Raw genomic sequence first — 15,661 nt, forward strand, 5'->3', positions numbered from 1 at the left:
AACCCTGTTATAACCATGGCATCCTAGCACCATGGTAATCATATTCAACATGTCCCAAATTCAACCAGAACCCTACTTTTCTTTCATCTATGGTGCTGTAACATGTTTTTCTCCATTTGCAGACGAAGGCACTAGAACCCTAATTACATTAGCGCTCAGGGTGGACGGCAGAAGTTAGCGTGTGCTCATCTGTATCTCTGTGAACTCCACCGTCCAATCTGTGCGACACTTAAACGATCCTCTCCATTAAACACAATGACTCATTGTGACGAACAATCATGCATAGATGCTCGATCCCTCCCCCAATCATGCGTCAGACTCGGGTCCTGTCCTAATCTGTCCTTGAATTCAAACAGAAAATAAAAGTCACATCCATAATGAGCAGATGAGTGTGAAGCCATTGAAAAATCGACTCCTGGAAACTGTAACCTCACGCCAATTGTGCATAAAGCTGCCAAAATGCTGTGCTGATCTGTGGCAACGGTAAATGCTGTACAGCTAAATGAATAAATTATATTAATTAGCAAAACAACTTTTGCCATCATCGCTCAGTGATTTATCGAACATTGCGGTCTTTTATCGTATTGCTGTTGCCGCCGTTACACAAAAGCAATAAAGCACTGAAAGATTGATTTTTACCACAGTTAAGGGATGTTCTTAGGCACTCATGAAGCATTAAACTAACGCAAAAAATATGACAAGAAATTGTTGCATTTTGCTTCACTTGCTTTTTCCGGGCCTATAAAACCACCGGCTGTAAATACTGTCCCTCAGAAATATGCTTAAACTTCTGCTTGCTTTTCCTTCGCATCCTGACACAACAGTTTTTGTCGTTGTTGTCGCTTCTCCACCCCACCCTTGGTTCCTGTGCAGAAAGTGCCGACTTTGCATTCGGGTTTATGTTATGACAGGACGACATTCATCACATAATGAACTGATGTAAGCTGCTGGGAAGCCTAAATGGAAGTCGTTCACAGACTAGCCTCTGGACTCTCTCTGTAATTTAGGCTGAGAGCTCAGGTAATGCTTTATTATTAGGCAGATATCAGCAGAGAACAAACCTGCTGAAGCTGACAGAGACCAGTGTGTTTCTTGATGCAGGTCAGACTCTGACCGTACATGAGAGAAAGCACAGCTTGGGTTATGGAAAGCACACATGTATACTGACTTCATTGCTGAGAGTTGTTGACGTCACACTGCTGCCACCTAGTGAAATCAAGCCAAAGCTGGCCTCAAGTTGCTTTTATGAAGTAGTTACCCTCTAATAAAACATTAACGACACACATTTTCATTAAAACATGATTTTATTAAGCATATTATTTTTATTAAGTGCTATTTTTCTATGAGCATATACAGTTTATAGCATGTAGGCTACTGTTAATTGTTGGTGTTGCACATTAGCCACATTGACCAATCAGGATCCAGCATTCAAGACCACAACTATATATCTATTTCATAAGACTGATTTCGATAATATGTGACCCTGGACCACAAAACCAGTCTTAAGTGTCAATTTTCGAAATTGAGATTTATACATCATCTGAAAGCTGAAAAAAATCTAAATATTGAGAAAATCGCCTTTAAAGTTGTCCAAATGAAGTTCTTAGCAATGCATATTACTAATCAAAAATGAAGTTTTGATATATTTACGGTAATAAATATACAACATATCTTCATGGAACATGATCTTTACTTAATATCCTAATGATTTTTGCCATAAAAGAAAAATGGATAATTTTGACCCATACAGTGTATTTTTGGCTATCGCTACAAATATACCCCAGCGACTTAAGACTGGTTTTGTGGTCCAGGTTCACATATATCCTATACATTATAAAAACGTTACCACAAAGTGCTTTTTTTATCACTGTTATAATAATTTCAGAATGTTTTTAAAAGCTAATGAACTGAAATGTGCAGAGCATAACATTTCTAATTAGGTTCCACTCACAAAGCATTAAATGCAAGCAAAAATACGCTTTGAGGAGTAAACAAGATGAAGTTCCTGGTCATTTAGCAGGCAGTAGCAACAATTTTGACTGTCATGTCACATATTTAATCTGACATGAGCAAATCAAGTATGATCTGCATCTGCTTCCATATTTTATACTAATGGAAAATTTGCTAGGAAGCTAAAATTCCAGAATTTATGAGGATCAGAATCCAAGTGAGAGGAGCATTTCATCAAGAGATTGACTAGTTGTGCAATTTCCTCATCATGGGTACAAAAAAAAAAAGATATAATGCAAAATACAGTTTAATTCTCCCATCAGTGGCAAATGTGGAGAAAGAGTTCATTTTGAAAGCTCTCGCTAACTGTTAAATTACAACTTGCTCTGCTAAAGGTGCCTTACCTGATTAGAAACAGCATTTCATGATTTGTTTTTACCAGATTAAAACCCTTTCACCAGACAGAAGACAACAGTACCTAAGAATTTCATTCTTCAATGTTTCGCAGGTCAAAGTTTGCCAAGTTGGCAGCATCTGACCAGGCGGCATGCTCTGCACCATCCATCTCAGTCGCCACAGCATTTCCCTGAATGAGATTGTGATTTGTGCCTCCAATAGCAGCATCGCATTCAGGACATTTGCTTTGTTGCATCGCACCCCCACATTCACCGATTGCATACACGTGCCCATTGGAACATTTGTACCAATGGCCTTTATTCAAACCGATGGCTTTGATTATCATCACTTTCTCCTCATCAGTGATGCCCAGGCCACTGCGAGGCAGTTTGGTGTCCAGGTCCGAAAACATCTGCTTGACTGTGCGTTCTAGACCCTCGGAGAAAGGCAAAGTGTCCTCCAGGATCTCTCTTAACTGCTGGATCTCGTTGCTATAAACACGACTTCTGATCAGTGACATGTCACAACGCATGTTGAGCTCAGCCAGGTAGGAGAGTCTCTTCAATTCACGTTCGAGATCTGCAATCTGCTGGTCTGAAAACCTCTGAGCCAGATCTACGAGGAATCTCAAGACTTCTTCAACTTTGCTAGAGAACGGCTCAACTTTGTCCAGAAGTAGAGACATATGTTCTTCTTGCATTGCTTTCAGTTTCCCAACACTCTCGAGGTAGGTCATCAAGTTCTCGAGATGCCAAAGTTGTAGGAGTGAAAGGTCCTTTGGTTTGAGCCCCTCTTTGAGTAAGGCAAACTTGTCGGGAAGATGCTTCTTCAGGTTCTCCATCCTGCGCAGTTGCAAGCTAAGGGCTTCTTGCTTTTGCTTGATCGCATCCGGCGCACCATTGATCTTCTCCTTGACCATCTCAATGGCTGCCAGGCTGCGGTTGATGTGAGTGCCATACCGAAGGTTCCTACGGATGGGAGTGCGGCACCTTGGACAATCCTTGAGTCGGATCGCCCTTTGATCCAATTCAGCGTCTTGGTCTTCGTCAAGATTCATATACTGATCCATTCCTGTAGTCTCGAACAGGTGCTTGCAATCTTCAAGCTGAATGAAACAAGCATCCGGGTCGTCTTCATTGCCAAAGAAGATCTCCGTGACCTCATCTTTATGGCAAATGCGACACTTCTTGGGACAAGGGTCTCCACATAGACCTATGCAGCGGTGTCCGCAGGGCAAGGTGTTGTTGCAGGGAACAGAACAAGGCGGACGGTCACATGGTTCATGACACAGCTTGGTACAGCTGTGGTGAGGGCACTGCCATTCGCAGGGTTCGTTGCAAGGGGCGCAAGGCTGACCGCAAGTCTTCATGCAGATGCTGTGGATGCAACGGTTCTCGCAGTGAACTGAACATGGTGGACAATCTCTTACACAAGGCTCCCGACACTGATGAGAACACACAAGGGTTTCCAGGCATTTCTGGGCGCATGCTTTGTGCAGGCGACCTTGACAGCATCTATAGCAAGTTCCCGGGCAAGGATGGCCACATTTCAAGGTGGTGCCACATTTAGATCTACAGTTTGGCTCTCTTTTGTGGTCCTTGGAAATGTAGCATGACACTTCCTGCATATGTCCACATTTCAACTGCATTTCAACTTTTACCATGCATTGAGAGGTGCAGGACTCTCCACAAGTTGCCTTGCAGGAATGGCCGCATGGGAGGGTCTTTTGGCAAGGCACTTGACAGACAAATGTTTCAGGGTCTTGGTGGCAAGGCACCTTCTGGATGTGCTGGCATGATGGAATTATCTTGTCTAGGAGTACTTGGCATTTACCGCATTCTTGGTAACAGCGACGTGTGCATTTGTGGCCCAGCTCACACAGCACCTTCGGGCAGTCCTTGGTGCATTTGTATTTCTTGTGCTCGGCATCGTATGGGTGGCACATACGGGTGCAGACATGGCCACAATCCAATCGATACTGGCAGGGCTGATCGCAACCACCCTCAGGGGCACCTCTGAAGTCATTACTGCAGGATGCGAGGATCTGTTTATCTGGATGGTTCTGACAACTCAGCGTCAAAGCACGACCCACTTGATCGTGCTCTCTCAGAGTGTGAAGGATGTTGCTCCACAGCTTAACGGAGCTGAGCATGTCCATATTTCCGATACAATAGAGACCCATCTTAGCACGGGAAAGAGCAACACAGACACGGTTTGATATGTTCAGGAAGCCCACTCTCCTCTGTAGATTGCTGCGCACCAGAGACAATATGATAATGTCGTTCTCCTCCCCTTGATATTTGTCAACAACGTGGACTTTGACGCCAGAGAACTCCGTAGAGGGCATGAGCTTACGCAGACAGTGAAGCTGTCCGGTGTACGTCGTCAGAATGGTGATCTGGGAAGGCTTGTATTCCTGGTACAACAAGTAGCGGCAAAGCTCGACAACAAACTGAGCCTCATGAGGGTTCTGGTGGCTCCGTCCATCCTTAATCTCTTCCTCAAGTTGACAATGATCCACGAAAAAGAGATTTGTCAAAATCCCCTGTAGACCGCAAGATGCAGGTGTCAAATAGATGATGGTACCCAAATTACTTTTAAGCAAACATGCCAGGACTGATGTAATATTATAATAAAAGGTTTAGTAATTGTATTGTCTTAAATGACTTACCTTAACATTGTCATACTCAAGCACAGAAGGGTGGTTTTCCAGAGTTTCATAGATATGAGGCGTCAACAGTCGAGCGATGCTTGGCCTCATGCGATGCTACAAATGCATTGCAAAAGAAATAAACAGAACGTGATTGTTGTTTACATTGTTGTAGCACACTGACATTAGTAAATATGTAATCAAATGGGTTACACTTTATTTTACACTACGTGCATTTACCTGTACTTACAGTGTTCTTACCTAAGAAAGTATTGATAATATAAGGTAACTACATGGGTTAGGGGTTACACTTTATTTTACAGTATGTGTACTTGCAGCGTACTCTCAGAGCTTTCTGGTATAAGAACATGTGTTAAGGTTAGGTTCAGGGTTAGTACATAGTTATATAATTACTATAACAAGTACATAGTATGTACATGCAGAACAGGACTGTAACATAAAGTGCTACTCTTAAATGGCTGATGTGATTGTACAGAAACTAACCTGGTAGTTAAGTCGCACAAATGGAAAGTTGACTCGGACAAGCCTCTCAAACATTGACACTTCCAGATTGAAATTCTTGGCAAGGTCGTACACTGTTGCACTAGGCCTCAACTGTGCAGGTTGAAATGCATAAAGACATGCGTTAACACATGGAAGCATCATGGTTGTTTACGCAGTATACTAAATATGTATTTCATAAATATTGCATATCATTATATTTATAATACTTGAAGTGCTCTCTACCTGTTGGTGATCTCCGATCAGAATGAGGTGCTGGCAGGCTTTGCTGAGGGTGGTGATGGTGTGCGCCTCCAACACCTCTGCCGCCTCCTCCACGATCACCAGCCTGGGCTGCAGCTCCTGCAGAGCCTGTCTGTATTTAGCCGCTCCTGTGGTGGTCATACCCACGACCCGAGCCTGTTGCAGCACACACAGATCCTCACGACGGCGGATTTCATTGAGCCGCTCCGCTGCATCCTGATACACCTGCTCAGAGGCGAGGGCCTTAGTGCGAAGATCACTCCGGTAGCGCAAAAGCCAAAGACTGAAGGAGAAAACAAAGATGTTTATAGCATGAATCTAATCTAGCTGGTGGCATAAAGAAGTTTGTAGGTAAATGCTGCCATCTAGTGCTGGGAATATGTGTGTGTGTGTGTGTGTGTTTTTGTGACAAATGAGGACATAAATTTGTATAATGACAAGGTTATGACAGGTATTACAAGGAGAAGGTGACTTTTCAGAACATTACCCCATGTCCCCACTTTTCAAAACGCTTATAAATCACACAGAATGGAGTGTATTGAAAATCTGAAATAGCAGAAAGTCTCCTGTAAGGGGTAGGTTTAGGTGTAAGGTTGGTGTGTGTGTGTGTGTGTGTGTCTGTAAGGGGTAGGTTTAGGTGTAAGGTTGGTGTGTGTGTGTGTGTGTGTCTGTAAGGGGTAGGTTTAGGTGTAAGGTTGGTGTGTGTGTGTGTGTGTGTGTGTCTGTAAGGGGTAGGTTTAGGTGTAGGGTTGGTGTAGGGCAATAGCACATACAGTTTGTACAGTATAAAAACCATTACGCCTATGGGTGTGTGTGTGTGTCTTACCGATACAGTCTCCATCTCTCTTTCAGACTGAGGCTCCATACGTCCCTGATTTGTCTTTCTTCTTTCTCACTCATGGCTGAACTCTTCCTCAGCTCTTTTTTAGCCGTTTGCTTCATTTTCTTCTTCTGGTGGCCTTGCATCTAAGCACACATCAGCAGAACAGTAGCACTGAGTTCATCACAACAACACACACATGGTGCACAGCAATGCCTTACAATCAACATTAAAGGACATTCACAAGTCATTTTTCTTCCGCAGTGTAACATATTTCCAAGTAAAACAGGTTATTTAAATTCTTGCATAACCCTGGCTTGTATGATGCTTTTTTTGCATTTTGAGTTTGACAACCTTAGGAAACTTTTCATTTTCATTGCATGCATAAAAGCAGCATGAAGTTTATGCTGAACAACATTTTTTATGTTCCACATTAGAAAGAAAAGTGTTCAGAACAACATGAGGCTGAGTGATATTCCTTTAAGAGCTTAAAAAGTTCATACTTTACATTTTAAATATAAATACAATGTTATATTTTTTTGGTTTAAAATGTAAATATAAACAAAAGTCTGTTTTAAATAGTCCAGCGCTGTTACAAATGCATTTTTCAAAGAGTTCCATGCAATCTTAAGTAATATAAGCTCATAAAAAGTTTTCCTGATTTTAATCATTCTAAATAATATAATTAATTATTCTAAATAATTTAATAATTAATTAAATTGAAAATGATTGTCATAATTGTTTGTTTATATATGTGTGTGTGTGTGTGTGTGTGTGTTTCCCTCTACATTTTTATGAATATAATGTAAACCGTTTTCAATCCAATATACATGATTAAATAATGCATGAATTCTCTTACCTGCCATTCCTCTTGTTCAGTCCGATTCTGGGCTGGTTCTTGTGGTTCAGCATCATTCAGGTTCATAGCCAGCATCAACTCAGCCATGTCAGCGATGTTTTTCTCTTCGCTTTTCAGCTTTTTCCAGTCTTTATCCCCGTGCTCTGCATCCACCACTATCCTCTCGGCCTGGATCAGATCCGCCTCTTCATCGATTTCTATCAGTTCCTCATCCTCCAGCTCTGCCCCGTCTTCATCTGCCGCTTCTGAGAAAGAAAGCGAGAAAGCATTGCAATGCTGAATTTGCCATTTATTCTTCTGGTATACGTTCATTGTCCAGACCAGATTTGCAATGTAAGCCTTTATATGTCCTGATTTCAAACAACATTGAAAAACCACCTTCTCAGCTTGCACAAAACTTAAGAAAATGTCTCTAGTTTGCTTAAAATCAACATATGGTGACACAGAACATGCAGTAATAAAATGGTTTATTTTAATGATGTGCTTGGTTATGAAAACTGATAACAAATGGAGACATATTTGAGACACAGATAGACTAGGCCTCAACCAGCAGGGGGCCCCAATGAGCTGCAGAAAAATATATATTACTGGCACTGTATTTATGCCAATAACTAAGTAATGCAGAATACTTTTTCTTATGCATAGTTTGGCAGTTGTCGCATTAATTACTAAATGATGATAAATACTGCATCTCAGTGGTGAGAGAAAATCATTGTGCATTAAAGAACGAAGGAAATCCTATAAAACAACCATTCCTTTCTTTAATGAGCATGCACTGAAAGAACTGAACTTTAATGATGTTGTGGAGTATTTTTCAATCCACAGTTTATTTGACCACATAAAGAACATAAAAAATGAATGTTTTTAGTCAACTAGTCTCTCACCCGCTCCACCTGTTAGTTGTAGCCCCTGCAAAAAATAACAGAATCCGATGCCGAGCCACTCTGCTATCATTGAAGGCTTCTTTTTCCCCACACTCTCAAATCCATCAAACACCTAACACAGAAGGAAAGAACATTTTGCAAATTTTTGAGTAAAATCATATGTGCATATTTCAAGTCTGAAAAACAGTTAGTTGATTTTTAGACAAAATGTAAAAAATACTTTTAAAAAGTTTGCGTATCATATTTGATACAGGCTTTTATTGTTCATATTGTGACTCTGGAGCACAAAAGCAGTCATAAGCAGCACAGGTATATTTGTAGCAATAGCCAACAATACATTGTATGGGTCAAAATTATACATTTTTCTTTTATGTCAAAAATCATTAGGATATTAAATAAAGTTCATGTTCCATGAAGATATTTTGTAAATTTTCTACTGTAAATATATCAAAACTTCATTTTTAATTAGTAATATGCATTGCTAAGAACTTCATTTGTACAACTTTAAAGGTGATTTTTTAAATATTTAGATTTTTTTGCACCCTCAGATTCCAGATTTTCAAATAGTTGTATCTCGGCCAAATATTGTCCTATCGTAACAAACCATACATCAATGGAAAGCTTATTTACTCAATTTAAAAAAAAACAGCTGTTTTATTCAGAGGCCCAAACTGAGCAAAAATAAGAAACTTGGTGCAGTTGGTGGATTTAAAGGAATCTTTACATGAAGCACCAGCTGAAGCTGGATGTTTCTACAATTACACTAAAAGACATTTTACTTTGGCTAAAAAAAAAAATGTATAAACCAATCAGACAACAGAAGGCTTGGAGTTGATTGTGAGCAGCAGGTTTTGTGTAACAGGTTTTACAGCTAAGTTTTAATCGTGTTTTAGAAATTTGCATATCAGATACAGTAGATTTATAGGTCTGAAATTCACAGCTGCTTAATGCCAAATACAGTCTCACTGGGAATCGCAGCATACTACACTGTTTAATGGCTGTGTGATTATAATTGACGAAAGTGAATCAGATCAAACGGCATATTAACTTTGTTTAGCTCAGATGTTCAGGGTTAAATATCATACTGCAAAATATAGCTTCATCATGATCTGTATACACTATTTATGGATGGCATGTCTGACAGCTGTGGCAAAACATTTCAGAGCCTGTGTGTGTGTGTGTGTGTGTGTGTGTGTATACGGCACTTACTGGCTGTAGACACAGACTGTCCCAGTGCTGAGAAGAGATGTATCTCTCCAGGTAGTCTTCTTTAAGGACGCCACGCAAGCTGCACTCCAGCTGAATGGACTGTCTCTTTAAGAGCTCCTGCGCTGCCTCCATCTGTGTGTAGATCTGTGGACATACAGCACAACTCATTAGAACATAACTGGCACATAATTGTTCTCAGACAACTTTGGATTTGTCTTCTGCCATTTTTACAAGAATTATTTACTAATAAAAACGTGATAACGTGTTATGCACATGGCTGATAGCACGATCACAAGTTGCATCTAATTATTATATTAAACATGACGTTAATTAGATATTTAATGTTTTTTTTTTTTAGGAACAGTTTATGCAAAAATAAAGAGGGTTTTCATCATTTATTCACTCTTGTGTCTATTTAAACTTTTTTCCCAAAATAACTGTTTACAGCAGGGTTAAAAGCATTAATAATAATAATAATTAATAATATTATTATTTTAATTAATTTTTTTTTAAATAATCACTTGAAATAAAGCAACTGTTAAATGATTTAATATATATATATATAAAAACGTATTTTATTTAAGCTTAATGTTAAAGGCAACATTTCTAATTTTTGTTTAGTTAAACTTAAAGTACAAAAATAACTAACAATAAAACTACTTTAAAAAAAATAAAAACTATTTACACATTTTTAAAAATTAAATCGAATTTTTTTTTTTAATTAATCGAAATGCCATAAATTTACTAAAAATAGATTGGTATAAACTACACTAATCTAATCTAAACTAAAATAAAATAAATGTCATAATGAAATCTGAGTTATGTCCATAGAGGGCTCACATCATGATGGGCTCTCCTCAGGTGCTGTGGCAAACTTTTGCGGAAGTTTGATACCCTGGTCAGCTCCCTCAGACCGAAGGGCTTTAGAATTTCACTGTTACTTCGTCCTCCAACTCTTACAATGCCATCTTTTAAAAATCCAAGGATGCCTGGGACAAAAGTTATGAAATATCTCATTATTTCATCCATGAATGAAGCTGTAGAGTTATCCTTTACTCTCTGGAGAAGCCATAAAGTTCAAAGTCCCTTAAATGCTTAAAAGAAAATCTCTTCTGAGACACAAGACTTGTGAGGTTACTGGTGTCTTTTCACCACAAGCAAGAACTCAGAAGTAAGAGGCATCTCTATTTGCCTTCCATTTTATCTTATCGTTGGCTCTTAGAAACAACTTAGAGATCTCATTTGTGACCTTCCCATGTCTCTCCCTGCTTTTATCCACAAAGTACTAAAAAAAGCAGCAAGGTTTTATAAATACCACACAGATATAGATATTAGCACCATACCTTCAAGAAACTGGTCAAGAGCATGATTGGTATAGCAGACCACCAGCATAGGGCAACCATTTGACCAGGCCGTGTGGTTCTCCAGCAAAGCCCGAGCGATCTTTAGGCCTACATACGTCTTCCCTACAAAGAGGAAAACAAACAAGATCTTCAAATTCACATTTTAGAAAAAGAACAATCTTGCAGAACAAAACCAGATGTCTCTGCACTCCAGAAACAGGTTGCATCTATTATGTTGTAATAGTTAACTTTTTAGTGCATATTTGCAACTTGGTCTCGAGAGTACTACATTGGTTCACAGCAACCTCTAGTCACAGATTAGTCACCTGTTCCTGGTGGTCCCTGTATTATAGTCAGTTCATTGGTTAACGCCAGTTTAAGTGCTTGAAGTTGGCTTTCATCGAGACCCATTTTTTCCTCATCAGGCCAGGCATGTGGGGTCAAGGGGTTAAAGGGTAGAATCTTCTCCTGTCCTTCTGCCATGATGCTAGACAGATCATATGACCTTCCCTCCACCCGAAGGTAAGCTGGAGGATCTACATCTGTGTTGCACTCCACTATGTACCTAAAACAACAAAAACGTGTGGTGTGGTTTTTATCAAGTTAAGCACAACTATTACTATTGTTCAGACCTGGAATTGATTATATAACGCCTTGGCGTTCAGTACTTTTGACTTAAAACCCAGAACACCCAAGCAACCACAAAACAACACTCTAAAAAACATTCAGAACACCTCAGATAGCAATTCTCTAGAAACCAGCCAAGCAAGAAAGACTCACATTTACTTCAATTATGCATACCTTTGAAAAGGAACATCATTCTCGTTTATCTCCTTAAGACCTTCTAGGACGTATCGGTAGGCCTCAAAGTAAGCCGTAGTCTCGACCATCAGGAAGGAGTCCGAGGGCTGAACACTGGCCAATCTGGCCCTGCTGTCAGCAGAAAAACAGAGATGCACCTGTCCCTGCTTCAGTAGCTTTGGATCCCGATCGGAAACGGTGGCGAACAGGAAGCTTTCGAAGTTGTCCATGGAGAGACAGACAAGGGATCCGTAAAGCAGACGTTTGGAATTTTCCCACCGGACAAACTGTAAGAGAAGATACAATGGAATAAACTGATAGGAGGAGGCAGGGATGCACAATATTATCAGAATGTTATCGGAATCGGCCGATAATGGCTTAAAATGCAAATATCGGCATCGGCGCAATATGAAAAAAATGTGCCGATATGCCTTGCTGATAAGACGAATAGCTCTTATACATATACTTTTATATTTGTACAGATTTATTCATTAATGTGTAATATATAATTAAAAACAATTTGTTTATAATCTCTGCACAGGAGAGACTTGGTGTTGTTTCCAAACAAAAGGAAATATATCGGTATCACCATCGGCTATCGGCCAAAATGGCAAAAATCCAATATCGTGCATCCCTAGTAGGAGGACACGTTTGGGATCTATAGAGTACATGGCGTGCTCTTGGACAACTTGAAATAAGTGATTACCTGAAGAGGCTTTTGGTCAAACTGCACTTTGTAGGAGATTCCTGTTGAGGTGCAGAGTGGCAAAATCAATCGGGTGTCATTGTAGACTCTGATGTCATCAAAATTCCTCTTTTTCATTGGTTTTCCATTGACAGTCTCACTGTGCTGGATCCTCAGGAGCTCCCTGACTCCGTCTCTCAGCGGCCTCACGAAATCTTCACGCAGAAGTCGGAAGTGTGTGTCTAGATAGATGCGAGCGTTAGGGAAGCTTTGAGTCATTATGTTGGGTCTCAGGAACGGCTTCTGGTCAAGGTGGAACTCCTCAATGGTTGGATAGATGCTCATCGTCCTGAAGTCTTCTTCTCCAGGTGGCGCATCCTCGTCGGCTGCCAGGAAGGAGTAGTTATCTGACCGCAAGGTACCTTCTCTTGATTTCTCTTGGAGGTGATCCACTAAACCTTGCACCCTCTCCAAGTCTTCATCGGTACTGTCGAGAACATCCACACCAGAGGCACGCAACTGGTTGACTGTCGGTTTCAAAAGAGCCACCAACATGGAAACCGACTGGATAGAGCTGTGCGGAAACATGTTGAGTACTTCAGAGAGAAGGCTGATGATGTTGCTCAAATGTTGGGGATACTGCTCCCTTCGAGCTTGCGCGTAATCCGACATCATTGCAGTCACATGATACGGCAGACCGTTACGGAAAAAGGGCGAGTCCTTGACGATGCCAGCCAAGTGCAGCACGATCTTGCGGTCAATTCGAGACTCGAAGGCCTTGCAGAGAACTTGACAGACCAGCTGCACCAGGTCGCTTCTCATCATAATGTCGTCAAGCAGATTCTTGAGCCCAGTGCTAAATGAAAGGGTGATGGCCACCTCGGATGCCTCTTTCTCCAGCAGGCCTTCAAGCGTTTTATAGCCCAGTTTGCGTAAGTCAGGGGTGCCGTCTCTCCCTCTTCCTCTCCCATTCCCCCCTCTACCTCGCTGAGCTTCTACTCTTCCTCTTTGAGGTTCTTCACCTTGTGGACCAACTCTTCCATCAGTCATCCTTCCACTGGCTTGTTGGTGACCCGTGTTTCCAGGACGGCAAGGAGTTGGAAAATAATTTGCATAATGTTGATGCATGGACCCATGAACAGGTCTCCCAAACCCTCGAGACTGTAAAGATGCATTAGTCAGGCCTCCTCTTATCACAGGGCGGTGGAAGTTGATCCCGCTTGGTCTTCCCTGATGATGGTGTTGGTTATCTCCTCTCCTCTGTCCTCGTCCCCTTCCGTCTCCTCCTCCATCTCCTCTTGCACCTTGAGCTTTTTCATCTGGCCATCTTTCCCTTTGGCTGTTTGTACTTCCACTGGCTTGTTGGTGACCTCGACCCCTTCCTTCTCCTCCTCCTCCTCCTCTTCCTCCTCTTCCTCCTCCTTCTTCTCCTCCTCCTCCTCCTCTTCCTCTTCCTCCTCCTCCTCCTCTTCCTCCCTCCCCTCGGCCACCTCTGCTGCTTCCCCTGCTTCGACTGGGAGACCTGCTTGCTTGTCTTTGACCAGGTACAGAACCATCTGTTGAAAAAAATAGATATTGTGGTGTATAAGTAATAAGAATACATACTGAGTGACCAAGTTGAATAAGGCAATGTAAAGAAGTAAAAACCTATACCTCTTCTCTGAGGGGCACTGAAGCCTCCTCTTCCTCTGTGCTGTCCTCCTCCTCTTGGATTGACCATTCTAATATATCTGCAGGGCGATTATACCAATACAGTAAACAGAAACAATAAAGTAATTTATCTCTGTAGATCTCTGCTATACCTTCACCCCCCTCCAGACATCTATCTGGTTGAAACCCTGAATCTAATGCAATGATTTTCTCAGTATTTTCAGTAATTTTAGTATTTCTCAGTCACTTTGGTAACATTGCATTCATGCAAACAAAGCCTGTAAGTTGCTCAAAATCATTACTTTATCTCAGAAAAGTAAATAGTATGTCAACAAACCTACATTCATATATGTGACCCTGGAGCACAAAACCAGTCATAAGTCGCTGGGGTATATTTGTAGCAATAGCCAAAAATACATTGTATGGGTCAAAATTATCCATTTTATGCCAAAAATCATTAGATATTAAGTAAAGATCATGTTACATGAAGATATTTTGTAAATTTTAATAACATAAATATATCAAAACTTAATTTTTGATTAGTAATATGCATTGCTAAGAACTTCATTTGGACAACTTTAAAGGCAATTTTCTCAATATTTTTTTTTTTTTTTTTTTTGTTGCACCCCCATATTCCAGATTTTCAAATAGTCGTATCTCAGCCAAATATTGTCCGATCCTAACAAACCATACATCAGTGGAAAGCTTATTTATTCAGCTTTCAGATGATGTATAAATCTCAATATCGATAAATTTACACTTAAGACTGGTTTTGTGGTCCAGGGTCACATATACGATTAGTCTGCTTAGTCAAATAGAGCTGATATCTGAACCGGACACATTACTGAATTATTGATATGCTACTGTGAAATTTCAGTTTCATTTCTCGTTAAATTGGAGTAATCAACACAGACTACAGAACGTGATATGGATGGACACAAACACACACACACACACTCACATACACACGATTAAGCATGTTTTTATTTTCCCCCCCAAATGCTTTATACTGTTACAATATATTGTAAAATGAGAATATTATTCGTGTTCTCTCTTTAAAAAAAAAAAATATATATATATATATATATATAAATTAAACGCTGCGTGCTGTAATACCGGAAATGAGCAGGCTAAAAAACAAACACACAGCTGTTCCTCTTTAAAACGAGTAAAACCAGCCGCGGCAAACGACACCAGATATAAAATATAAATAATAGTGTAAACAAAGCGATTCTTATTTAATATGATCTTCAGCACTCACCTGGTTATGATGTCTTCAGCAATAGTGCGTCTTTCATTTCCTCGGTGGCTTTAAATAGGCTACTGGTTTAGTTTCGTTTCTCGCGGCTGTGGGCGGATCGTCAGCCGGTTTCTCCAAGCGAGTCAGAACCGAAAGTGATGAACGGAAAACAAGAGCCGGTTGCCGTGGAGAGATGTACAGACATGCGCCGCTGTAGGGGAGCGATGCACCTCAATAACAGCTGGGATTTGAGCAAAATTCAAGAGAACACTCTGTCATAGCTACTGCATTGGTCACATCTGTAACCAGTTCCTTACATAATTCATTAAAATTAAAACGAATGAAAATCAGTATTTATTATTATAGTAATATAGAAGTGACTCTATAGTTTATCAAAATTAAAGTCGAA

At 40.4% G+C, this 15,661-nt stretch overlaps 1 protein-coding gene across 1 annotated transcript; it reads right to left on the minus strand.

The window, feature by feature from the left end:
* Positions 1–1,299: 1,299 nt before the first annotated feature.
* Positions 1,300–15,488, minus strand: znfx1 (zinc finger, NFX1-type containing 1). Its single transcript, XM_058780010.1, has 15 exons — positions 15,274–15,488; positions 14,016–14,092; positions 12,384–13,918; positions 11,678–11,964; positions 11,203–11,441; positions 10,877–10,999; positions 10,374–10,522; positions 9,534–9,677; positions 8,325–8,436; positions 7,441–7,685; positions 6,588–6,727; positions 5,744–6,044; positions 5,501–5,611; positions 5,018–5,113; positions 1,300–4,891 (listed from the first exon to the last, which is right to left on the minus strand). The coding sequence occupies exons 2-15, from the start codon at positions 14,080–14,082 to the stop codon at positions 2,438–2,440; spliced, it is 6,003 nt and encodes a 2,000-aa protein (XP_058635993.1). The 5' UTR covers positions 14,083–14,092; positions 15,274–15,488; the 3' UTR covers positions 1,300–2,437.
* Between the last annotated feature and the right edge of the window lie 173 nt (positions 15,489–15,661).

Source organism: Onychostoma macrolepis, chromosome 06 (genome assembly GCF_012432095.1).
Source record: "Onychostoma macrolepis isolate SWU-2019 chromosome 06, ASM1243209v1, whole genome shotgun sequence".
NCBI lineage: Eukaryota > Metazoa > Chordata > Actinopteri > Cypriniformes > Cyprinidae > Onychostoma > Onychostoma macrolepis.

Coding starts and splice junctions, on each gene's coding strand:
- znfx1 (XM_058780010.1), bottom strand. CDS start 14,082: ATGGTCAATCCAAGAGGAGGAGGACAGCACAGAGGAAGAGGAGGCTTC. Junction 13,919..14,015: donor CAGTGCCCCTCAGAGAAGAG/GTATAGGTTTTT, acceptor TTTTTTCAACAG/ATGGTTCTGTACCTGGTCAA. Junction 5,612..5,743: donor TGATCGGAGATCACCAACAG/GTAGAGAGCACT, acceptor CAACCTGCACAG/TTGAGGCCTAGTGCAACAGT.